This window comes from Melospiza georgiana, chromosome 6 (assembly GCF_028018845.1).
Source record: "Melospiza georgiana isolate bMelGeo1 chromosome 6, bMelGeo1.pri, whole genome shotgun sequence".
Lineage (NCBI taxonomy): Eukaryota > Metazoa > Chordata > Aves > Passeriformes > Passerellidae > Melospiza > Melospiza georgiana.
This window is the reverse complement of record NC_080435.1, coordinates 25,148,562-25,174,268: the sequence shown is the minus strand read 5'-3', so window position 1 is coordinate 25,174,268 and position 25,707 is coordinate 25,148,562. Positions and strand designations below refer to the sequence as shown.

General features: G+C 38.9%; 1 protein-coding gene across 5 annotated transcripts in view; it reads right to left on the bottom strand.

The window, feature by feature from the left end:
* The window catches only part of NELL1 (neural EGFL like 1), a 275,070-nt gene that overhangs the window by 165,509 nt on the left and 83,854 nt on the right, over positions 1-25,707 (bottom strand). For 3 of the 5 annotated variants that reach the window (XM_058025608.1, XM_058025606.1, XM_058025605.1), the window contains exon 12: positions 20,069-20,197. The exons of the other annotated variants lie outside the window; for them this stretch is intronic. In XM_058025608.1, the coding sequence (XP_057881591.1) occupies positions 20,069-20,197 (129 nt within the window). The remainder of the gene's footprint in view (positions 1-20,068; positions 20,198-25,707) is intronic. 5 annotated transcript variants of the gene reach the window in all.

Sequence of the window (25,707 nt, the reverse complement as noted above, 5' to 3'; positions counted from 1 at the left end):
CAAATTGACCAACAGTGCACTTGCCTTAGCTCAGCTCTTTTCTACAGAAGACTGCACATAGTGATTAAGTCAACTTTTGAGAAAAAGCAATTCTAAACTCATGTTATTCTGAAAAATAATTTTATATAATGCATTATTTCTGAGTGCACCCTATCTCAGCTATCATTTTAGAAGACTTGCATTATTGTATTTTTAGATACCACCAGTGGCAGGGGAGGAGGGGAGAGGGTTGAAACACATCACTCTAACACATCATCCCTTGCTTTTTCTGCCTTTTCTTCTGTTCTGCTTTCTCAAGGCTATGGGAGAAAAAAATTACACAGATCATCTCCACCAATAAAAGGGAAAACAGTGAAGATAAGCAACACTACTGACAATGGCAGACACCTTATTTTTCTGATATCAAAAAAGCTTCCAGTGCTTTTAGCTAGCAATTTAGAAGTGTCACTCACTGACATTCAACTTTTGTGTTTCCAGCAGACACACTTATTTTCATGCTAATACTTTATTAAGATTTTTTTTCTTTCCCCCCTCTTTCACCTAAACTTTAAACCCTTTCCTGGAATCAACTGTGCAGAGGGTAACAAAGGCAAACTGGGACCCAAGAGATGAACCATTCCTAGCAATGCCCACCTCCCACCTCCTTTTAGATGAAGCTATTGCTGGTGTGTTTTGAAAAGGTAAAACAATTTTCCTACCATGCATTTTGGAATAGCTTTCACTTATAATGGTTAAAATATTTCCTAGCCTTTTTTCCTTCCCTTGGTCTTCATTTAAAACCACAGCTCTACATTCTATTAGACACCTGCAGGTACTATAGATTAAAGAAGATTAATCTATTCAGCTAATGTGTTGGCTGATTCTCTTACTAGTGTCAAAAACCTACAATTAAATATTTTCCTTCAACAATACTATAGTATGCAATTCTTGAATCAAGCAGTCATAAATTAATTTATAAATGGAAAAAGCTTAAGCCACACAAGATGGTGAACACTGAAAATCTATTTATAGGAACTGCTTTTCATGTAGTTATTATTTTAAATTATTTTTCTCACACATAGTCCAACTTCTGTTTAACTTGCAAGTGTCCTATCTGTCTCACACAATATTAAATGTGTCTGACATCTACAATAAAAACTACTTGCTTGTATAGAATATAGAAAGGAGTACGCAGACAAAATTTGCTAACAGACAAAACAGTGCTAACCTGGCAGGAACTATGAAAATGTTGGTGCATTTAATAATTTGAAGGTGTTCTGACAAATTGGAGACACAATTCTTCAAAAACAGAATGCAATTTGAAAAGGGCAAGGTTAGACAACTACACAGAAATAAGAAACTGCACTGATACTAAGTGGGAGCAACAAATGAAATTGATAAACCCGTTCCTTTTCCAGGAAACAGCTTAGAAAACAAAACCAAAACACCCAACATCTCAAATACAAGGGTTAAAAAGCACTATTTCGTGCTGCTTTGCAGCATCCTTTCATGCATTTGAAGATGATTATGGCGCACCCTCCTCTTCAAATGCCTAACACCACCAGCTCTGTGAATGAAGATTATGTCAGCTCAACATCTGCTTATTCCTTGGACTTTCTCCAGCAAATCCAAATCTGTCCAGATATGAAGGAAATGCTTTAATTGATGCGTGGCAATGCAGAAGGGAACAAAAAATTTACTATGTTTGGTACTTCCTTCACAATGGAGCTTGCCTAATTTTGCAAAAATATGATAGTGACTCATTGGACCCTCAGATAGAACAGTGACTCTCTTGAACACTCTTTTATTTTCTTTTTTGAACCATCCTAAGAAATGGGGATTGAGACTGCAGCACAGGTCAGGTATTACAAAAGGTCTTCTCACGGTAAAAGCACCAAAGCACTGGAACAGCTTTCCACATGGAAGCTGTATAGTTTCCATTCTGGGGGAGGGTTTTAAGACAATGTTAGGCAAATTTCTGTCAGGAATCATTTTGTTATTCTAATCTACTGCTGAGCAAGCAAAATGTACTGTACTGATCTCTCAGATCAGTTTTCTACCTTTCAGCACTGGCTTTTCACATAAGAGCATTTTTTAGAGATACAGAAATATAGGAATGAAATGACAAGAGAAACAGGTTAATATTATTTCTCATTTGTCACAGCTACATGGCTGTGCCAGCACATCTGAGCATTCTAATCCTTAACAGGGGAAAATCAGACTCACAACCAGTTCTTGAAATCTTGTACATCTCATGAAAATTTAACCCAAACATACTAAAGGAAAAGCAAATGCAGAAGTAACAGCACTGACCTGAAAAAACAGAGCTTCTATGTAACATTACATAATCACAAACAGATTTTTTTTTTTCCCTTAACACAGAATTCTGTCTTTAAATTCTCATTGAAGAAGATCCAAAAGATCTCCCTGAAGAAGATCCAAAAGGTCTTTTGAGGTAATAATTGCAAAAAATCATGGATAACTGTATTCGGCTCCTCAGGACCTAACTCCAGACTCTCAGGATCTACCTTCAACACCAAGAGATTCTGATGTGTGGTGGAACGTGTACTGGAGTTTCCAAAAGCTCAGATCTCATTATGGAGGTGAGGCCACACAAGTAGTGAAGGGTTTGCTAATTTGTGAGAAAAGATACAAAATCTTAGGTGCCAGTGATGGTTCTGCCTAGACACCACTGTAATGGGTAAAACACAGAACAGACAAGAATTCCAGGCTGTAAAATTGTCCCCAGTGCTCTATTACACATGATTCACAAAAAAACTGGAAGGAGTTCTAAAAGACCTTGGACCTCTGCAGGTAGTAACAAAAAGCAGTTATAAATCTGGTCCTTGGAACCTGCCAGTAAGAGCATTGTGTTCTCAAAGGGAATGAAAGAATTCAGACAACCAAGCTTATAAACTCTCTGAGCCAAACAATTTTCAATTTTACTTTTGGAGTCTTTTTTTAGGTTAGGATATCAAGCCAGTAAATGAAGCATGAGCTATAAACCAGCTGAATATTATAGATGACTGATGAATTTTTTTTTCCCCTTTTAACATAACACCACATTCCAGTGTCTTCTATTTGAACGTGATGTTTCTACTTTCTTTTGTTTGCTGGTTCTGATATCACCAACCAGAATACTCATCCACCCATCAGATCATCAAAGCAGGTAATTAAAACCTTGTCTTTTCAGACAAGAAATTCCAGGACATAGAGAATACAAATCTCTTGTTTTCTCCCACTGGTTTTAACACTTTTTCTCTCACTGGCACTTTTTATGGGCTGTATGACCAAAGACTGAAACAAAAATGAAGTAGAGCACAGGGCATGTCCTTAACTTTTGCACTAAGAAAGCAACTGGACTTTGTACTTATTTCCCATTACCATCTTCTTTCATTAATATGAGAAAAGATGCCAAGTTACAAGGATCTCAAGGATTTTACTACAGGCCTTAGAAGTTAAACTAGCAAACATGAACAACCACTCATTGCTCATCACTCATTTATTTGAGTCTTTCATCACTCATATATAAACTGGAGGACTCCCCCTTGTTCTTAAAATGGATCTAAGTGTTACATAAAGTTCTAAAAGAAATTATGATGCAATTTTACTGGGATCTTACATTGTGCACATAATTTAAGATGTTAAATTAGGACTAGTCTCAAGTGCATTCATCTCTCATATGGAAAAAATAGTTTGTGCATCAGCTTATAACATAACACAAATATAAATCACATCTATTGAATGTATGGATAGGTACATTTATGAAATCTTACTGCTGGATTGTTCAGATAACACCTCAGTAAAGGCTTGGCTTGCTTCATCTTGGCTCCCCACCTTTAAGGATATAGACACTCCCTTCCCTAAGCCAGTACCCACATTTTGTTCTTTCTTGTGAACTGGGCAAGAGTGACACACTGTGAGATCTTCAAATAATTATGGAAAGCTTACACCTGGTGGTATTAAGAAGGACAATTCATCTCATATGCACATATCTTTTCCAAATATTAAAATTTAGTCACCTAACATAGCTGTAGACATAAAAACTGGGACTGGGGTCCAAACAGCAATTTTAGCTGGCACAACTTCCATAAAATATACAAGTGTCTGGTTCCTCAACCAAAATCTATCACCCTGAGGTGGATGCCAAGGTCCATGTGTAAGAGCAGGACAATCCACAGCATGGGATTCACATCAGTGAGTCTGCTGAGGAGAAACCTGACCATGTTAGCTGACAAAAAATGCAATTCCAAGAGTTTAGCTCAAATCCCACCTCTCCTGCAGGCTCAGAGGTCTTGCTCTATTTGACAGGGAGACACTTACCTCCACCTCACATTTTCCTGAGAACACAGGTACAAAGGGCCAAAGCATGTATGCTCCTAATTCCTGCTTAAGCCCTTAAAACACCCACTAAAGTCAGGAGAATCTCAGGATTTAAATTGGAGATTAAGAGCTGAAGCATCTTTAGGGACTGATCCTCCATTTCAAAAGGAAACAACCTTCTTTTTTTTAATGGTTTCACTGTATAGCAGAGAAAGAAACAGCTTCTTCCCTTTGTGCAACAGCCCAACCATGAAACGTATTCTGACACATCGAGCACCCAGATCACTCCTCCACTTTACAGGATTCACACTGCCATCTCCCTGGGCACCATCCCAACAATCAGAGCAAACACCTGCAGGTGAAGTATGAAACATCTGGAGTTTGCTCAGAAAAGGGATTCATCAGGACACAGTGAGATTTCCCTTGGAAGGCCAGTGGTCAAGACAAGGCAAAACAGAGAAGAGCTAACAGCTGGTCTCCAACAAGAGAACTGTGCATTTTCTTTACCATGTGCTTGCTTTCATACCTTGCTGAAACACTTTTGCTCATACTTAACTACTTGTCCTCTCAACTGGAACTTTTACAGGATGCAAAAAGTTTTGCCCTAAGAGGGCTGTGAGCTCTTGGAGAAACAAAAACAGTGACTGCTTAGCTGAGGATTCTAAAAACACTTTTGCAGAAGTTTGGGGTTTTTATAAAGATCCAGACCCACATGTTTCAAAACACTGATGATGAGGGGAAGGAACATAAAACATAACTGAGAATTACTTCATTCCAAGTGCCCCATCAGGAAGCTGTCATTAGACATGTCCTCTTATTATTTTAATAACAATTTCTTCTTATATAACACATTCCCACTTTACAAAAAGTTTTCTGACCTCAGAAGCAGTCTGCCATGACTTGTAAGTTCAAACCAACATTCAGTGACCCAGCCTGTCACCTGAGATGTGATGACTGCTGTCATTTGAAGTGCCATAATAAATTCCAGCTAGCTTGATTCAAGTCTGCCTTATTGACTTATAAGAGTCATGCTCATGGAGTGTTTCTTTAATTTTTTGTCACTGCTCAATGTCTGCAGTGGCCATTTATACCCTTAAGTATGGCTTCCTTTTGTGAAAACCTATACTCCACCTGCTTAGCAAACAGCAGAGGTGGGATTTATATCTGTTGGTGAGCATTGCTCCTGCCTCTGTGGCAATGGACAAGTCTGTGAATCATTACAGCTTTATGAAGTTGGCTCCTGGGACCCTGGGAAATGCATTCCTGGGATCCAGCAGGGATAATAGATAAATAGATAACAGATAAACTGTGGAAACCCCACAATGCTGCACCCCAGCAATCAGCTGCTGCTTCTGTGGGCTCCCTCTGAGCTCTGCTCCCACTGCAAGGGGAATTTAAGGAGCCCTCAGGGAGACCAGGAAACCTTTTCAGTAACTTTGAACAATAACACATTAGGAAAATAATGTCAATGCACAGATAAGGGGGAAAAAATATCAAAGGCTCAGGAAAGCACCCCTATTGTGTTTAAACCACTTTCACACCACACCAACCCAGAAGCAGCAAGGCAAGCACAGCTGAAATCTGAATATTTAACTATTCACTTCTAGTTCTAGTGCCAGTAACTGAAACTGCTGTTCTAAGCTTCAGGAAAAACACGCACTGATCACAGGATGCAGTAAAGTGCTCAGAAATCTCAGTGAAAATCAAGGAGCCTATTGAAAAAGTAAAAAGCGATGGAGAGTCTACACAGCTAACATCTCCAAACAAGTAACAAGAATCAACCCCACAGTGAGAGCTTGGGATTTGCATCAAATTTGATGAGACATTTAGGAAAAAACAGGACTGGCACCTTTTGAAGGCAAGATAGTATTTACAGTAAATGAGAATTTAGTAAGCCGTGCATGAGTTACCAGGCTTTGTTCAAACAATGCAGCCTCTTAGTACAACAAGACACCAGAAGGGAACAAACAAAAAAATCCAAATATGTGGTGTATCAGTACATGCCACACAGTTCAAGTGCACTTATTGCCTCCTCAATGCACAGTTCAGCTGGCACAGTTTTGATAGAACTCCTATTGTATGCTTTTCATGCAAAAAATTAATTACTTCTATCTGTCAGGCATCATAAGCCCCACTGCATGAGGTTTTCTTTGTTTGTTCCTCTGATATTTTAATTATTGCAACATGATTACAACAGACTAAACAACAGCCTAAAGGTACAGATGTAGCTCACATCTAAAATACACTCGTGTATAAATATGTATGAGCACACACAGCTATGGACGACGCTTCTCTCCATAAACAAGGAACTCACATCATAAAAGCCTGGAATACTTTTGTGGCACCTTCCAGCTATTAACATCCTCCAAAATTGCTCCTAATCACAACAAAGTGGCTTCCAGGTAATGAATAAACATGAACAAACATGAAGAAACACATTCTTTTACAGGGTGAAAATGTGATGAGGTACCAGGACCCAGCATATTTCTCTGGCTGCCCTGGAGGATTGAGACCCTGGCAGGGGCTCAGAGACCTTGGTACAGAGTCACAAACACCTGGGCCTTTGATTTTAGCACATGGAAACAATTACCAACCTTGTGTGAGGAGTTACAAGCCGCAAGGGTTTGAGCAGAATGAAAGTTAATTTGTCACAGGGTGAAAAAGTAGAATTTTGGGGATTTAGAATGGGGGTTCAGGAGGCAAGGTGAAGGAATCTGGGCATGTCCTGTCCTCCTTCTTCTTCTGCTGTGATGGTGACACTTCTGGATTGATTTAGAGTAGAGACAGTCTGTCTAACATAGGTGATAGGTACTGGAAAATTATTGTAAATAAAGTACACGTAGTTCTTAGTATAAAAAGCCAACACCACCCCAAGGGCAGGGACTGTGCCACTGATTAACCTGCTGGACAGATCTCAGCAGGTCAGAGAAGGAATGAAACAGATAAGAGCAAATAAACAGCCTTGAAAAACAAAACCAATGAATCTCGACTTCTTCTTGAGTCATGGGGCTGGGAAAAAAGAGACTTTAATACCTCAGGGTCATCTCAACCACAGAAACCTAAGAATGAGCGAAACACAGGAAACTTGGTGAGAGATACTTGCAGTCATCCAATGGAAATGCACGACACCAACTGTGAAGAACAACTGATCATACCCTATCACTTCTCCTCATCCTTCCACCTCACTATTCACATGTCATTCAAGCCAATCTGATGGTTAAATATTAATCACAGACTCATTTAAATAGGGAAAGACCTTTAAAACCACTGAGTCCAGCTGCTGCCTTAGACAACCAATACAGAGTCAGTCACCTCCAGCTGAAAAATCCCTGCCTTCCAACTATGCATATGTGGATATTGAAAGTTGGGGGGAAGAAGGTTGATCAGCCATTTGATCAGGACTCTAAAACCTCAATCTTTTCCACTTTAGAAAGAATTTTGGTACCCAAATATGAACAAACCAATTATCAAAATGGGTAGGATTATAAAGTGGCAATTTAAAGATGGAGAGTGTCAAAAAGAAGTAATGCCTCATCTTATTCTGTAAGGAACAGGCTTTATTTCCAAGAGTTATGATCACTGAAAAATCCTGTCCAAAAATATAATATAGTAATGAATATAAAACAGTAATTCTCTGTAATGAAGAGATTCAGCTATTGCAGTAGAGTTAGACTAGATCCAAACTTATTTTACTACTTATATTATTATTGCTACTGATGTTGGGGTGTCCTGTGTATGACTGTCAGGCCACAGCCTATGGAACAGGCTCTGGGAAAGGAGCAGCAATAATTGCTCTCTGCACAAGAGAGTGGAGAGAACACCTGGAGTTTGTCTACTGGATGTGGATGATGAGCGTCCCTCCCTTTAGAGCTGGTGGCTGCAAGTGGAGGGTGGTAAAAGGTGTAATCCTTTCACAGGTTAGTGAAAACAGAGTGTTTAAGCTGACAAAATTCCTCTCTGCCCAAAAAGGAATATCAAATATTCCTTCTTGAGCAGGAATATCAAAAAACAGCATCTGATGCTGCTGCACTTACAACATTCCAACCTCAGACTGTAATCAGTTTACCTGATGATGCAGTCTGTCACTCTACAGGACAAAATACCTCCTACAGCAATCTATGTTATTTCTCAGGAAATAACAGCGCCAGCTTTCATGCTAGCTGTAGGATAGTTATTCTTATGTCACAACAGAATAATTTCAAAATCATCTCTTTAGGTAACATTCTTCTCTAAGACTGGAACCAAGAAATTGTACCAATCAACCAACATTTTTCTTCCCAAAATTTTTTCCAACTAATTAATTTGAAAAGAGAATAGAGAGCTCATGTTCCCTGTATCCTTAAACCAGATTGAGGGTATAAGGCCCCTGTCCCAACCCTCCAGTCTCAGGATGATTTCAGTCTCCTTTTTCTTTTGAACGGTCAGGAGTTATCACCTGTAACAGGAACTCATACAATTTCAAATAAAGAAAATAATTCACTACAACATCCCTTGGTTTTCCCTCAAGATTTCTGATTTTCTTGTAGTTTCTAATTTTGGCACTTTCTGGCTGTCTCAGGTTTTCTGAGCTTCACCAGTTCTTGAGAATTCTATATACCTACAGATTCCACAGGGGTCAGAGGAAGGCTGTGAAGAAAATAAGGGAGAATTTACCTGGTTTAGTAGTAATATTGAAGGAAGAGCTCTCAAGCCAGTCAGTTGAGATTTAATTAAAACACAGGAGAAACTACCAGGGAATGATTTATATTCAAAGGGGATTATGGCTAACACTAAACTGTTTACAAAATCAATGGGAACCCAGCACAAAACAGATATAGCTCAGGGGAATACACATTGATTAGATGCCTCTGTCCAAGATGCAGTCCTCTTTTCCATGTTCCTCATTAATTCATTTCAAGATTTATGTGAATTGCAAAATAGATGTTCCAAGCTGTACCGAGCTCCAGTTATTTATATTCTGTTAAATAAGGGAAAAAATTTTCTATTCATCTGAAACTAAAATTCATTTGTCTCCAAACATTTAATGAGAGAGGATGGTTCAGCTCATCTCCAAATTCATCATCTGCTGCACATTATTGAATATCCAAAAATGCCAATACCAACCAAGAAAGGACTGGCACAATCTGTTAGCTCTCAGATTGAGTTGACAATTTCCTGGTGTACCCAAAACACAAACCTGGGTAGTCCTCACAGCCAAAACAGTGTTTGGTTAAAGCTCTGCATCTTCACAATATTCAGTGTTCTGTAGCCTTTTATTTAAAATTAGCAAGGGTCTAATTGCTAAAAAGGACGCTGGTGCACTGCAGCTCCAGTTTTGTCAAGCCTCAGCTGCCCACCAGCCACGAGGCAGGTCATGTTTGAGCCAAATTTGGTATTGTTTGTACAGAGAAATCATCAGATGATAACCACACACTGTGGCAGTGTCAGGCTCTGAATTGATTTTCATAGAAAAGAGCAACTGAAAATTGTGCCTTACGTTCTCCCACAAACTAGATGCACTTCAGATTGCCACTGACCTTTTCAACAGCACTGATTGAGCTAACTAGACTGAAAGTTAGAAAGCAAATAAAGTCACCAAAGGGGTAATGGGTTAAAAAAAACCTCCAGAAGAGAGCAGAAGGCCTGACCTTCAAAGGTTAATGTCACTTGTGCCCAAGTAAATGGAGGAAATGTTTCATGATCACAACAGTGGTTCTTAAACAGACATTATATAATTCCAGTGAAACAAAGTGCTTCACCAAAAAATGACTCACATGCATGAGTGATGGTCATAACTCCTGGAAATCAAACCTGTTTCTTACAGAATAAGATGAGGCATTACTTCTCTTTGGCACTCTCCATGAACTGGTGTCTTAAGAGACTGAACCAATGTGTTACACAGATCCCAGTTTTTAACAATGATCTCCATCTTCCCACAGGCTTGCCCAGTTTACCATTTTGTCAGTTAAGTGACAATAAAAGTCCATGTGAGTACTGCAAAATTCCTCTTGCTTAAGAAACCCACAGAGGAAAACAATGCCCAAATTCTAGGTAGGGCTTTGTGGAGAAAAACTAATCAGGATCATTCCTATTCCTGGAGGCAGGAATGCATCAGCAACAAACAATGCCATGGCACCCTCATGTGTGCCAGCTAACAGCTCAGATCTGTCACTAGGGAGGGAGCACTGAATCAACCCTGCACAAAACTGGTTTATTGCCTCATGGATGGGGGACCCAAAAGCCAGGAAACACAACCTTAGTGTTCTTCTCCTGAGGAACAGAAAAAGTGGGAATGGCCACAGCTGCTCCTTGAACAGCCACCAGGATGGCTGGCAGGTCTCAGTGCATCTCCTGCTCCCTGGGAAGCACCAGCAGGCACTGGGTCCTGCTGTCACAGACATGTTCTATGAAAAATCCTTTCCTTGGGATTTTTCTCCTGAGACGCTGAGAGGCCTCAGAGGAAAAGGAAAACAATGGCTATCTGCTGCTGGGGAATGCAACAGGTGCATCTTTGATTGGTCTAATGCAGTTGTTTTTAATCAATGGCCAGACTCTCTGGTCAGTCACAAGATTTTATTATCATTCTTCTTTCCTTTCCTTTCAAGCCTTCTGATGAAATCCTTTCTTCTATTCTTTTAGTATAGTTTTAATATAATACATATCATAAAATAATAAATCAACCTTCTGCCATGGAGGCAGATCCTCATCTGTTCCCTCATCCTGGGACCCCTGTGAACACCACCACACCTGACACCAGCACTGGGCAAGCAGAGTGGCCAAGCTGCCCTGTGGTGGTGTTTGAGGGTCCCAGGATGAGGGAAGAGATGAGAATCTTGACTACATGTTTCAGAAGGCTGATTTACTATTTTATGATATATATTATATTAAAGAAAATTATACAAAAAACTACACTAAAATAATAGAAGAAAGGATTTCATCAGAAGGTTAGCAAGGAATAGACAAGAATGATAATAAAATCTTGTGACTGCTCACAGCCTTGACACAGCTGGACTAGGATTGGTCATCAAGTGAAAACAATTCACATGCTGGTAAACAATTCTCCAGATCCACATTCCAAAGCAGCAATACATGGAGGAGCTGAAGCTTCCCAGCTTCCCAGGAGAACAGATCCTGGCAAAAGGATCTTTCATAAAATGTGTCAGTGACACTGCCCCAGGAATCCACCCCCGTGCCCAGGCAGAGCCAGCCCAAGGCCCATAGGCATTGCTCAGTGCAAACTCTCTGCATGTTCTCTGGTTTTGCAGAACACAGCAGTCTCTGAGCTAACACTAACTCACGGTCAAATAAGATGTTGCTGTGTATTCCTATAATTATCTCAGTTACTAATAGCTACCAAGATGTACAGACACAGCCTCTGGTGAAAGCTTGAAGGGATAATATAAGTCATAAAAATTAGGGAAACAAAATAATAAAATGAAAAAAAGAAGTAAACAATCCTAAGGAAGATGAGAGCCAAAAAGGAGTTTGCATTTTTGCATTGTCAATTTTATCCCAATTATTTTCAAGCACTTCCTTAAGCCTGTAAGCGGAGAGAAAATAACATTCTACTATTAAACACAGTGATCCCTACAGGAACATGCCTCATTCATATCAGGCATGCACAGCTTCAGCAAGTGAGCTCAGGACAAGATAGAAACAACACAAGATACAAACACTGCAAACATCTTCAACAAAAGCAATAAAAACATTAGGTTATTGTAATGCAGTCAGTCAGAAAATATCCATAGCAGGAAGGAAAACCAAGATTCTAATTTAGAAATTAAAATTTTAAAGAAAGTGATAAGGACAGATACTGAAAAAGTTTCTACTGAACACCTAAAGAGTATTTTGAAATTTACCTTTAGACACGAAGAACAGATACACCAACTAGAAAAATGAGAAGTTATCGTTTTTGGAAAAAAAACCACTGAATGCTAAAACTATTATAAGAGTCAGCAAATCAACAGGAAACTAACATTAATATAAGGATTACCTTTGTAGATGCTGTACATACATTTGCACTGATTTCAATTATTTAAATCAAAGTCTCACTACCTTTTTTTATAACTCTTTTTATCAGCCTCCAAAAAGATACAGGTACACAGAAGCAGATCATTAAACAGGGGTATTAGAAAAATACATTTTTGAGATTTTTTTAGAGGCAGCTACCTACTTAAATGGAATTGATTTGTCTGTCAAAAATCTTACAGACTAAGAGGAATTCTCTTTCTAAAAATTAAATATGTACATGAATATTTTATAGAATGTCTGCCCTCAGCTGTCAATAACACTTAGAAAATAAAACTGCAAAAAACCCAACAACTTATTTCTTGCTGTGTAAGCAGTTTGATTACTTTTCTACACTTACTTTGGCTGATTTTGTGGTATCACTGTGCTATTCCTCATGCAATCCTGCACCCAATAAACTTCACACTACCCTGGCAAAACAACACAGGATGCTGCTACCACTATTATCCCAGATTCCAGGTGGTAAAGCAAACCAGACAAACCTGCCCAGATACACAGCACTAAACACACAGATCTTTACTATGATTAGTAGCCAACAGCATGGCCCTGGGTTTCATTAACCCATCAGTCAGATTATATCCTGTACAATTCAGGAGAATGCAACCCTAACATGTAAGGACATTTATTGATTTGGGGACACAAGATCCCCAATCTCTTCATGTGAACAAAAATTTCAACATCTTTGGAGCAAGATTTTCATTGCCATCCTGCAGGAGTGAGGATTTTTTTTTCCTTTAATAGCAATGATTATAATTTGTTCAAATGTGAGTTACTAACACAAGAACTGACAGTTGCAAGCCTGAATTCCTTGGGAGCCATAATTATTTATGACACTTTATTACAGCAACACCAAAATATATGGTTACCTTATTAGAAATTAGAATTTATTTTCATATAAATCTCAGCACGACATTACACCAAAAGAACTAAAGTTACTCCAGGGGATGGCAAGTAATTCCATTTTCCAGGTTTCGGTAGCTGGAATATGATTTTAAACTAATTAACTTGTAAATATAAAAGCAGCTTTGATAACAGAAATAATCTATCCAGAGCCATATGAGGCACAAACATCACTTCCAAAAAACTCTTGAATCTTCTTAGGATAAAAATTTTAGTATTTTGCTTGAACTCTTTCTGTTCACTGGCAAGAACATAATCTGTGCCTGGAATTTACCACCATCCAATGAACTTGAGGGAAAGGCTCTATTTTGGGTTTAATTCAGTCTCCTCCACCAGCAGCTCATAGCACAAGGAATTTGCAGTCTCACTCATTAAAGTCCATACAGCCACAAGGGCAGGACAACTGACAAGTGTCTGCCTTTGGATTATCTTATAAAAGATGATTTTGAGTTTGTGTGATGGCTAAGGGTATAATTTTAAATAAAAAGTCTCTCTCTATGGAAACAGTAGGCAGGACACATATATTATTTGTTTTATATCACCAGGAGAAATGACTTTCACTGATAAATAGGATTACCTACATAGTAAAAGTTTAAATTTGACACTGTTAGGTAACTGAAATCTTAAAAAGTAGGTTAACAAGTGTCTGTCAAAGAAAACCTTTTAAAAAGCAACCTGGCATGGAGTTCCATGTTTATAAAAGGCATGGGGGGGTTGTTTGGGATTATGGCATTGCAGGGAGGGGTGGGTTTTGCTTTGTAAATCCCCATGAGAACTTTGTTCCAGCTGAACCACTGCCCTCTTTATCTTTGAGACAGAGATGATAATTTGACTGCAACATTTTCAGATTCTTCTCCTGCCCTCCCCTTTTCTATGGATTCTGCATAGCGAAAAAAAAAAAAAAAATCTGTGCATTTACCATCAGTATTTGTCCCAACTCCTTAACTTCATGAAATGACCTGAAACCTGCCCAGTTCTGCTGATGTATCTGTATCCTCACACCTCTGCACAGAACAGAAGTTTATCACAGCACACAGAACATCTGCAGGACACAGACATCTTGTGATGCAGGTTTTCTTTCAGCAAGCACAAGGATTCTCATTAAAAGCAGATCCAGAAGTCAAGTCAATGGAGCCCATCCAAAAGCACAGTTGTACATCATTGCCACACAGAAGGTTTATATGGCACCACATAATGCTAATGTCACCTCCCAAGCCACAGTGCAGTGAAATTAGAACAGCTGCAGTCAAATCAAGACAGAGGAGGAGAGGAAAACTCAACAAAATTCACCTTATTTTATAGAGCAAGAAAAACAGCAGCTGTGGAAACTCAGTGGATTGCCAGCAGACTTCTACTCTGAGGGCCATATGTAGGACTGGGTTTATTCTTTTTCAGTTCAAATGGCTTGAGAAAAGTTCTGCACACTGAGCAGTTATTTATGCACAGAATGTGGTGAGTCAAAGGATTAAATATTAGAGGTAAGCTTTATGAAGCTCTCTCATCTTCATAAAGATAGCCCCACTTTATAATGAATGGTTTTTTTGTTCCACTATGTTTTGCAACAGAACTAAACGTTTTTTCTCACTAAAGCACGCTGATAGTTATGTCTTTGCATTTGGAACTAAATCATTAATCTAAAAAGGCTAATTTTTCCTGATTTCTGCAATAATGAGAAAAAAACCCAGCATCTTCTGTGTGTTGTAATTTTTTTTTCTGACTTTCAGAAAAGAAACATTTCCTGACAAAACCTACACTAATGTACCTTCAGAACAGATATTTTCAATATATTTACATATCTATCTTTCTGTAAGGGATTTCCTGACTACATGTGGTATCAAGCTCAAAGGAAAAGAAACTGGAAGCAATAAAGACCACTGTATGTGTCTGGAACATACTTGCAAATTACAAGGAAATTGAATACGGTATTATTTTTACAACAGCTAGCAACCAAGTCCTGAGACTTCAAGCACACCAGGCAGACATTCTGCCAGGCCCCCATGCTGCATGCTTGGATCCATGCTCAGTGGAAAATGAACACTCAGTTTTCTTCCTAAGCTTTCATTCGTCTTTATTTCATCTCCCCAAAATCTGCCAAGCCCAGTAAAATTATCATAACTCTTCCTCAGAGCACAAAGTAGGCAGATTTTCTGAATTTGGCTAGCATTTCAGAGCTTCTGTGACATCTTTTAGAAATGAGCAATAATTTGTTAACAACAGATTAAATAACACTTTGGGAGCACAGAAGGGAAAGAACGACTGAGTCATGTTCCTCCTGAAAGTCGTATGTGCTTCTAGAGCATTCCATCAAGGTCAAAAATTGCATAGATTTTCACAAGTGTCAATGTATTTCATTCATCACTCTTTAAGCTGATGTAACAATGCTAAGGTGAGGGTCAGGTCATACAAGAATTATCCTAGAGAGCATACTTGGGTACAGAGGGAAAGAATACAACATAAAATGAGAATATTCATCTTGCAGGTCCACTTCAGTGACTGGATCTTTCCGTGTGTGACACCTGTCACCAGGGACCATTCTCTGGTGACACTGGCTGAGGACGTGCTGTGTAACATGACAAAACACCTTGTGCTATGCCAATGTACCCCTTCCATGAGATGCTTCTTGGGGGTGCAAAGGATGGCTCAGGTTAACACTGATTTTCTTGTTCCATGCACCCTTGTCAGTGAGAAGAAGCATGCATTTGTCCTGTGCTGTCTACCCCAGATAGATCAGATTTTAGCAGCCCTCACAATGGATCAGATCTCAACAGCACCAAGGTAAAAATCAATTTTGTACCAACATAACTTTGCAGGTAGAAAGGGGCTGTAAATGTTTCAAGTGAAGAAGGTAATAAAGAATGGGGAGCTGAAATGTGGCAGAGAAATATTATTCTTTTCCCCTTCACTGTGAAATATATATGGCAGGAATTCTTTTCAGAAGAGATGGCCCTTTGCCTGTTATCTAAAAAGTGAGCACCAGCATGCTAGCTAGCAGCAAACCCTGGCTCCCAGCTGATGAGCCTTGATTTTCCTTTATCATCTCTGAACTCCAGACTCGCCACGTGCTGACCCTTTCCTGCCTCTTGGTTAGTAGTGCTGTGCTATCATTTGCAAAGTAGGCACAGACTGCAGTGTTTTCAGCTCTGAAGAAGTGCATAGGAGTACAAGTATCTGCAGGTCTGCTGCACACATCACAAACACATCTGGGACACTCAGCATCACACAGCTCAGACAGAGTCCCCATTTTGGTGCTGGCTCTGCCACAAGCTGCTGCCCATGTGGCACTAACACACATGCAATTTCACATTTTGGTGCTGGTTCTGCCCATGTGGCACTAACACACATGCAATTTCACATTTTGGTGCTGGTTCTGCCCATGTGGCACTAACACACATGCAATTTCATATTTTGGTGCTGGTTCTGCCACAAACTGCTGCCAGTAAGGCACTAACACATATATCACTGCTGCTCATGTGGCACTAACACACATGCAATTTCACATTTTGGTCTGCCACAAACTGCTGCCCATGTGGCACTAACAACAAACATGCAACTTCAAAATTTCATGCTGGTTCTGCCACAAGCTGCTGCCCATGTGGCACTAACACACATGCAACTTCACATTTTGGTGATGATTCTGCCACAGACTGCTGCCCACGTGGCACTAGCACACATGTCACTGCTGCCCATGTGGCACTAGCACACATGTCACTGCTGCCCACACATACAACTCCCCATGCTCAGTGCAGGTGTCCGTCTGTCCTGTCCTGAGAGCTGCAAGTGTGCACACCCTGCTGCAGCTGCAATGTTGCAGTCCTGCAGGCCTGGGTTGGCCAGCTCAGCTGCACGAGTGCCAGCATTTATCCATGCCTGTGTGACAAGGGACACTGCTTCAACACTTGTGCCTGAGCACCCACAGCTGTAGGCAAACCTCAAACCACGTCTTGTATGCAAGACAAGCAGCCAAATGTCAGAAAATCAGAAAAAGCCCAACTTTTCTGGTTTTGAGTAAAATATATTGCTTTTATATAACCCAGAGAATCTCCACTTATCTCCTTCATTCATCATGAGCTTCATTTACTTGTTTGCTTTCAGAAACAGTCCTCCCTCAATACATCTGTTATTTCAAAAATGGAATGCATATAGTGAGTGGTTATCTTATATGTACATCTTGACATAAGAAGCTTCTAAGTACTTGAAAAGTACTTGCTGAATGAAAGTCTCTCAGGTTTAAATTATTTATTTTACAAATTTGTTGATGCCAATTCTTCAATAAAAGTTTGAATCTTTTTAATTCTTTTTTCCACTGTACTGCTAATGTGACTATGCAAAGTTAAAAAAGAGACAAATGCTTATCAAAAAGCAGAGCAGACTCAAACACAGTACTTCAGAGATCTAACAAAATGGAAATGATGCCAAACTCCAGCAGGATAAAACTGTGAGTGAGAGCAAGTAGAAATAAAAAATCATATGTAAGGTAAAATAATACTAGACATCACAATTGACATGCACAACTACTTCACGTACACTGGAAGAGATGAGAAATCTGGAAAGCTCCAAGTTAATGATTTGGAGCACTCTAAACTAAGGTGCCACTTACCAGCACATATCACAGGTCTGAAATAATTTAACCTTCCATCTCAAAGGAAAAGAGTAATCTTACACGTCTGGAGTTTAAAGGCTTAGCAAAAACAAACACAAATTCAGAGCTACAGCTGAGCATGAGCTCTTCCTTGCTTCCACAGGTGTTTTGGATGTTTAGTATTTGTTGCTCAGGTGTTTTGAGTATTTAATCCTTACACACAGAAATTCAAAACAGTAAAAGAAAATCCATACTATTCAAGCTCCTGCTAAACTGTACCTTCAGACATGTGCCTTTGCTCTCATTTGTTTAAATCACAGCTTCACCATGCATTTGAGATTATTGTACAGCCAGCTATGAAATGATTCTATTTAGCAGATTAAACACGTAGATGAGAGGAATGAGGTTAGAGAGACATAAAAAGGAATTCTGCAGAAAGCAGAGGAAGGAGGAGTGGAAGGAAGTTCTTCACAGGGCTGAAAGGAGTCACCTCTTGGCTAATCAATTTGTCACTCTGCAGCTCCCTTGCTCAAGGGCCTCTCTCCTGTGTTACCTGCAGAGAACTACACTCCTTCTAGCAAATATATCATTTCATAAAATGCAGAAAGCAACACTCCCCTCTATCCCACGGTCTCCAGCAGCAAAAGCAGCTGCTTGTTTTGTTGCCTCATGTTTCACCCACACAGTGGGTCAAAGTCAGGGATTTAATTTGCCCTTCCAAAAATTCAAGCAACATAGACCCAGGTATATTGCAATTCCTGATTTTTTTTATTTTTTTTTTTTAAAGCTCTTTTTTCCACCATCACTAGAACTAATATACTGCCAATATCTCCAAAATCGCTTGGGTCAAGATGTTCAAATCTTTTCCACAAAAGAAAGAAGGGATAGTCTGTATCTAGGTAAATAGAAATACTGAGCACTGTAATTATTTAAAACAGCAAAGAAGAACCCAGCTAACACTGGATTATGCATCACAGCTGATGAACAGCCTGTCCTCTGATGCCCAAGAAGTCCCTGCAGTATGTAAAAAGCAGTTGTTCAGTTTTTTGTACACAAAAAGTTTCTCTCTATACACAAAGTATCTGCTGCCTACCTGTAAGAACACATGTGGGAACTGTTTTTCCAGTGACTGAAAGTGAATAACAGACCATTCAAATTAATGTTTGCAGAGAAATTACTAAATACCATAAGATTTAAAGCTACACTTTACTGACTATATTTATAAAATGCTATTTCAAGCCATCCTGTTCACTTGTATACACTAAAAAGCCTTTTTATGAATGCAGGATCATTTAAGCACAATCCACACACATCTTTTTTTATTCTTACATCCTTAGTTGTCAGTATTTCAATTCTTATGCTATATTTTGACATCTTGTCAAAAACGCCATCCCCTTCCATCACCAGCACTATTGCAAAAACAATCAAGGGAAATATTTTTTACAGAGTAGCTCAAAAACTTCCTATGATGGTCAAAAAGTAAAATATTGCAGCCTGACATACAAGAGTATTAAAAAACCCAACCCACAATACAAAGGCAGGAAGGAATGTGGTACACATTTAATCATCCATTTATTTTTTAAGAACTACATCACAGCTCTGAATAACAAGCTCTAGAAAACACTGGGAAACAAGAAGGAGAGTAATACTCCACTGCATTCATTCCTGTGATGGCATTGCACACGAACTGAAGTACCTCAGCTGCAATCTTCTCAGAAATAGGTCTCTTATGTACCATAGGAAAGCCATTTCAGCAAAGCACCTATCCCACAGAAGTGCTTGAGGAAGGACTGCAGGTCATCATTTTTATATCCCAGCCACAGCACTCCCTCACACTTACCATTCTCACAAATGCCTGCACAATTCCCACCTCCTACATTAACACATCTTATGAAGACACTGTTCTCTAAGAAACATTTTAGAAGGTAGGTGCTATTATCTGAATAACAGTGGTTTGAAATTTGTCCTGACAGCGTGACCGTGGTGCACAAAGACACAACTGCAGCAATGCAATACACCTACAGACAGGGGGGCAGCACCACCTGGAACCCTCAATTCATGGGCACAGAAAAGTCCCTGTCACATTCACCACCATGAAACTGAACTTTGCAATGAAATGCATTCATCTACCATTTACTTCATCTTGCATATTCCATATTCATATGTAATGAATATGTAATGAATGTTATTTCATATAACATATTACATATTCATGTACATATTTATTTCATGTTTCTGAATAAGTTGTTCAGGGAATGGGTCTTTGAATATTTTGTTTACCTTCACAATATGCTGAGTCCCCTTGGACAGAGAGATATCCGTTCTTGCATTCACAAGTGGCTTTTGTGTTCCAGTTTTTGCACTCTGAGTTTTCACCACACCTGTGCCCCTCTGCACAGAAGTTATGGCCTAAAATACAAGGAACATGCAACAGGCTTTTAAAACATGTTTAGTTCAGATATTCAGTTATTTACATTGACTGTAGCACTCAAAAACTTGAGCATTTTACATTACAAATTCTCTCTATAAACGTAGTTGGTGCACACAGACTTTTTTTTTATTTCTCCATCAATTCATTCTCAGAAAAACCATTTTCTTTGAAAAGATATTTGTATGACTGGTTTTATTCAGGAAAAAAGACAACTCCAAAGCAGGAAGCAATGACAATTCATTACTGTTCTACTGAACCCACATAGCATTAAGTCTCTGATTGTCAGGAAGTGCAATGCTAATAAAATAACTTACATCAAAAAGACAATGAAGTGTAATATAAGAAAAAAAGCCCTCAAAATTCTCTTATTATGCACAGCCACGTGTGCTTTTAGTAGACCAAAATGAGACACTGCACAAAACTGTAGCGGTAGTCAAAGCAACCTCATACACTGCCTTGCAATTCTGTCAGCAAAAACCAGCTCAATTGTTTCTATAGTTTATAATTATTCCATGCACCATGTTCTATCAAGGGGAATTTTTATTAATCTCTCCTTTTTCCTTCACACAAGTCCTCAGTAATTTCTTTGTGAACAGTTTCTCTAATTCCTTATTTCTAGAAATAGGATGAACTTGCCCACCTCCTTCTGTAAATTCTTTCTTGTGGCTGAAATTCTTTCTTTCTGATTTTCAGTATTTCTCAGAGACATGTCAACATCTTTCTCTGCTTAAGTCTAAAGTGAAAGAATTGTAACTTCATCTCTAAAGGCACTCCACTGGAAGTTAAGAAATAACTTACAGAATTTGACAACAGGAATTTTTTTTCCTCCCTTCACTGATGTATATTCTATGGATTTTCCCTATTAATATCCAAGAGTCCATTTCTATTTGTCTGAGATCTATAAGCAGTCATTTTGGTAAATCCTATTTTCTATCCATTTTCTGTCCTGGAAGGAGGAAAAGCAGAAACCCACACATATCTACTGGTATTCCAGCTTGTGCTGATCTGAACACCAGAACAGTTTCTGCCAGTTACACCTGGTCATAAAGGAGCAAACTAAAAGTTCTCTTTCATTGATCATAAACTTCCTAAAACCCCCTAAAAACAGCTAAGAAAAAACACAACCCAGATTTTAAATGCCAGATTCAGGTCTCTATTTATGTCCCTTGCTTCGATATCATATTTTAATGTATTTTTAGTTGTCTATTCCTTGCTTTGATATCATATTTTAATGTATTTTTGGTTGTCTATTCCTTGCTTTCTATTATATTTTAATGCATTTTTAGTTGTCTATCCCTTGCTTTGATATAATATTTTAAATATTTTAATGTGTTTTTCGTTTTCTATCCCTTCCTTTGATATTATATTTTACTGTATTTTTACACACACACTTCAGTTGTGTACTAATTGAACAGTCAGGTGGTGCCAGCTTAGTGCACTCCAGATTTATGTGTCTCATCATCTAATGTTGAGTTCTGAGGTAATTTTTTAAAAATGTTAACACTTGTCAACATCTAATTCTACACTTAAAGTTCAAATTCATTTTACTAACAGCCAAGGTACCCTTCCTTGTGCTCAGCTGGTTCCTTCTTTCATTGTAATCCAGCATGAGAAAAAGAACCAATTCCCTTAATGAAACCTTCAGTTATCCCTTCTAGTCTTTACTCATTTCACAGTCTGGTAAAAACAACTCAAGTATTCCAGACCCAGCCTTGTGGAGCCCAGGTACATTTTAGACTGGTAAAATAGGGTGCCAATACACTGCCTTTACCCATTTAGGCAATCACAGTACTTGACTTCTCATTTCTGCCTTTATAACTATAATTGAAACTGAACACTGGAACCCATTTCCTCCAACTCACCCCTTCAGCATCTGATTTATGGTCCCCACGCAGGATTACTATTCTACTGGCATTCCAGATAATATCCAAGAGACAGTAACTTTTATAATATTTTCTTTGTTTCCCCTAAGACTATGACATCCTGGTCTGCTTCCTGCTTCTTTAGAATAAAAATTCTCCTTTGAGGTCATATGCACTATGAGCTTGATTTGACTATTATTGGGTCAGAACCTCTGTAACATAGCAGTGTATTGAGCTGGGCAGTATGAAAATATCACATGGATTGTTACTCTGTCTCAGGCTATTTGGTTTATATTTAGTTCTCTTTCCCTCTCATCCAAACCTGTAAAAAAAAAATTTCATCTCTATCAGTATGTTTTAGTCACAAGTGTGCTGGTATGTAGCATCATGCAACTTTCTGCAACAAAATTCTGTTTCCAGGCTCTTTTTATCCCAGTGAATCAACATTTTACCTCATGATCAGCCTGTGGCAAATTTAAGACTATTAGCCAAGTTGGTGGCTTCTCAGAGTTAACTCCAATCACAAGTCCCAGATCAACCACTCCAACAGCACTTTTTCCCAAGCACAAGCCCGTGATTAATTTTCCCATCACAGCCCTGTGAATCCTTCATTGTTTATTTACCATCTCTGAAACCTATCTGTAGACATGATGGCTACCCCACCTATCCATTTTTTGCCACTAGAGCTGTCACCTGTTTTTAAAAAAATCTCTGGAAAAATCTGCATTGATTTTGTTTCCTTTATCAACTGAAATACAAACAGTCTCCAACCAGAATCAGCTTTTCAAGCTTGAAGACTATAAAAAGAGCATTACATTAAAAAAATCGAAAAAATTATTTCAATGTCTATTTTATATTTAATAATTTTAATAATTAATTTCGATATTTAATTTTTAAAATTAAGTTTTAAAAGAAACTCCAGTTCTGTAACTTGAGAAAATAAAGCACTTTTTCCCAAGCACAAGCCAGTAATTAATTTTAACATCACAGCCCTGTGAATCCCTCATTGTATATTTGCCATCTCTGAACCTTATCTGTAGATATGATGGCTACCCCAGCTATCCATTTTTTGCCACTAGAGCTGTCACCTGTTTTGAAAAAAAATCTCTGGAAAAATCTGTATTGGTCTTCTTTCCTTTATCAATTCAAATATGAACAGTCTCCACCCAGAATCAGCTTTTCAAGCTTGAAGGCTATTAAAAGAACATTACATTAAAAAAATCTAAAGAATTATTTTAACACCTATTTTATATTTAAATAATAGTATTAATAATTAATTTCAATATTCAATTTTAAAAATTAAGTTTTAGAAGTAATTCCAGTTCTGTAACTTGAGAAAATCAAGGCTCTAAAAGACATTCCATTTTTCTCCTGTCATTAGGAATACACAATCATAGAACATCCACTATGCTCTAGACTGTCTTGGCATTTATTATCACCAAAGACCTGTGAAACACTGATTCCTCCCTGTTAAAACTGCTGTGTAGAAGTGACTCCACTTCACTTTCCAACAGCATTTCAGCAAAAGTGTTCAATACCTCTGTGAGTGGATAGTGGAAGCCATTCCTGCTAAGAGCACACATGGTGCTACAACATTTCATATCACCAAGCCTTTACAAAACAACTGTAATTTAAGCTTAACCAGCAGGAAAAAATATACTTGAGAGAACAGAAGAGCAAGGGTTCACTGTGCCTCTGTCGGAAAAAGTACACCATTGCTTGCATCAGAGGTCTGTCCGGAGATACTTTTTTCCCCAGCAGAAATGCAAAATTAGCACTACAAAAGAGCCAAAAGATGATTATCAAGGATGTGTGGTTCTTGGATTTCTTAGACATTGGTCCAAATTCTCCCCAGCATGAGTTTTAGAGCCAAATATCTGATTGTTATTAATTCTTTGGTGTGAAATGGCTGATAGGATTCCTTAAAAATACCTCCAGAGGTGCCAAAAGCACCCACTGATGCTGCAGTGGGATCTCTAAATCCCACATGGGCGGGAGATAGCAGAGGGCATGAATCTCCACTGCCCAGCCAAAATAACAATTCATTCAGAATATTCAGCAAAGTCTTATCTGAGATAGTCAGCTCCTCTCTAAATATAAGAATGGCTTAAAATAGAATCATCACAGCAAGCAGGCAATTGGAGAGGATTTAACAAAACCACAGAAAATCTTAAACAGTTCTGATAATCTTAACGAATTTCAGGCCAGCACAGATGACAAGGCAAGCATGAATTAAAATTACAGATGAATGCATTCAGAACAGATGCCAGAAACCATCTTCCCTGCACATACGCACACAATTCCTGCACAACAGCCCTTCAAAGTCATCCAAAACACAATTAGGTACTACCAGGGGAATGAATGAAATATTCAAGAGTGTGTTTAGATTTTTATAGGCCTGATGACCTCTGTTCGTTCCCCAGACATTTCTGATAACATTGCTCTCTTCCTTCATCAAAGCTGCTGAAATGTTTGCTCTATCTTTTTCTTAAAAAATATAAATTTCTTTCCACTCCTTCATTCTGAACATAGAATGACCATTAATAAATGTACTAAGACAATTAGGAAAAGAACCAGACACACGCTAGCAGCCATAAAACCATCACGGTTTCTTCTGCAGCATCAAGAACTGCACAAATGGGTAGGCCTTAGTTGCCCCAAGTCAGATATCTCAAATTAAAAATTTATTCCATTTTGGGATGTTGGGGCCCAGGACATCTCTCTGGCTGCCCAGGAGGACTCCAGACCCTGGCAGGGGCTCAGAGACCTTGGCACAGAGTCACAAACACCTGTGCCTTTGATTTTAGCCCATGGAAACAATTACCAACCTTGTGTGAAGAGTTACAAGCCACAAGGGTTTTCAGTAGAATGATAGTGAATTTGTCACAGGGTGAAAAAGTAGAATTTTGGGGATTTAGAATGGGGGTTCAAGAGGCAAGATGGAGGAATTTGGGCATGTCCTGTCCTTCTTCTCCTTCTTGTCCTCCATCTTCTGCTGTGATGGTGACACTTCTGGGTTGGTTTAGGGTAGAGACAGACTGTCTAACATAGGTGATGGGTATTGGAAAATTATTGTAAATATTGTACACACAGTTCTTAGTATAAAAAGCCAACTCAGCCCTGAGGGCGGGCAGTGTGCCACTGACTGACCTGCTGAATGGACCTTGGTAGGTCAAAGAATTTCATCGATAACAGAAAATAAACAACCTTGAAAAGCAGAACAGAAGAATCCTGACTCCTTCATCGGCTGTTGGGCTGGGAAAAAGAGACTCTCTAACTCATCTCTGGGTCATCCTGACCACACAGACTCTGACACTGGGACACCTGAACATTGCTCCCATCTTTCCAAGCAACATCTTTCAAGTCGTGGCTCCCGGAACTCCTTTTGCAGAGCAGCACACTAAGCTGTTTTGTGCTGGCATCCAGGTTTTTCATACTTGGTGATTTGGCTTAATTATTGATTGTAAAATGCAAGAACCCAATCAAGACTTCAGCTGCAATCAATACATTTTAGACCCATATCTCTTCCTACCTTTTTTATGGTCAACACTGATGTGCCTCTCCTTGCTTCTCAGGGTTTCCTTCTAACTTCTGGACAATTTTCCGTATTTCTTACAATCGCCTTA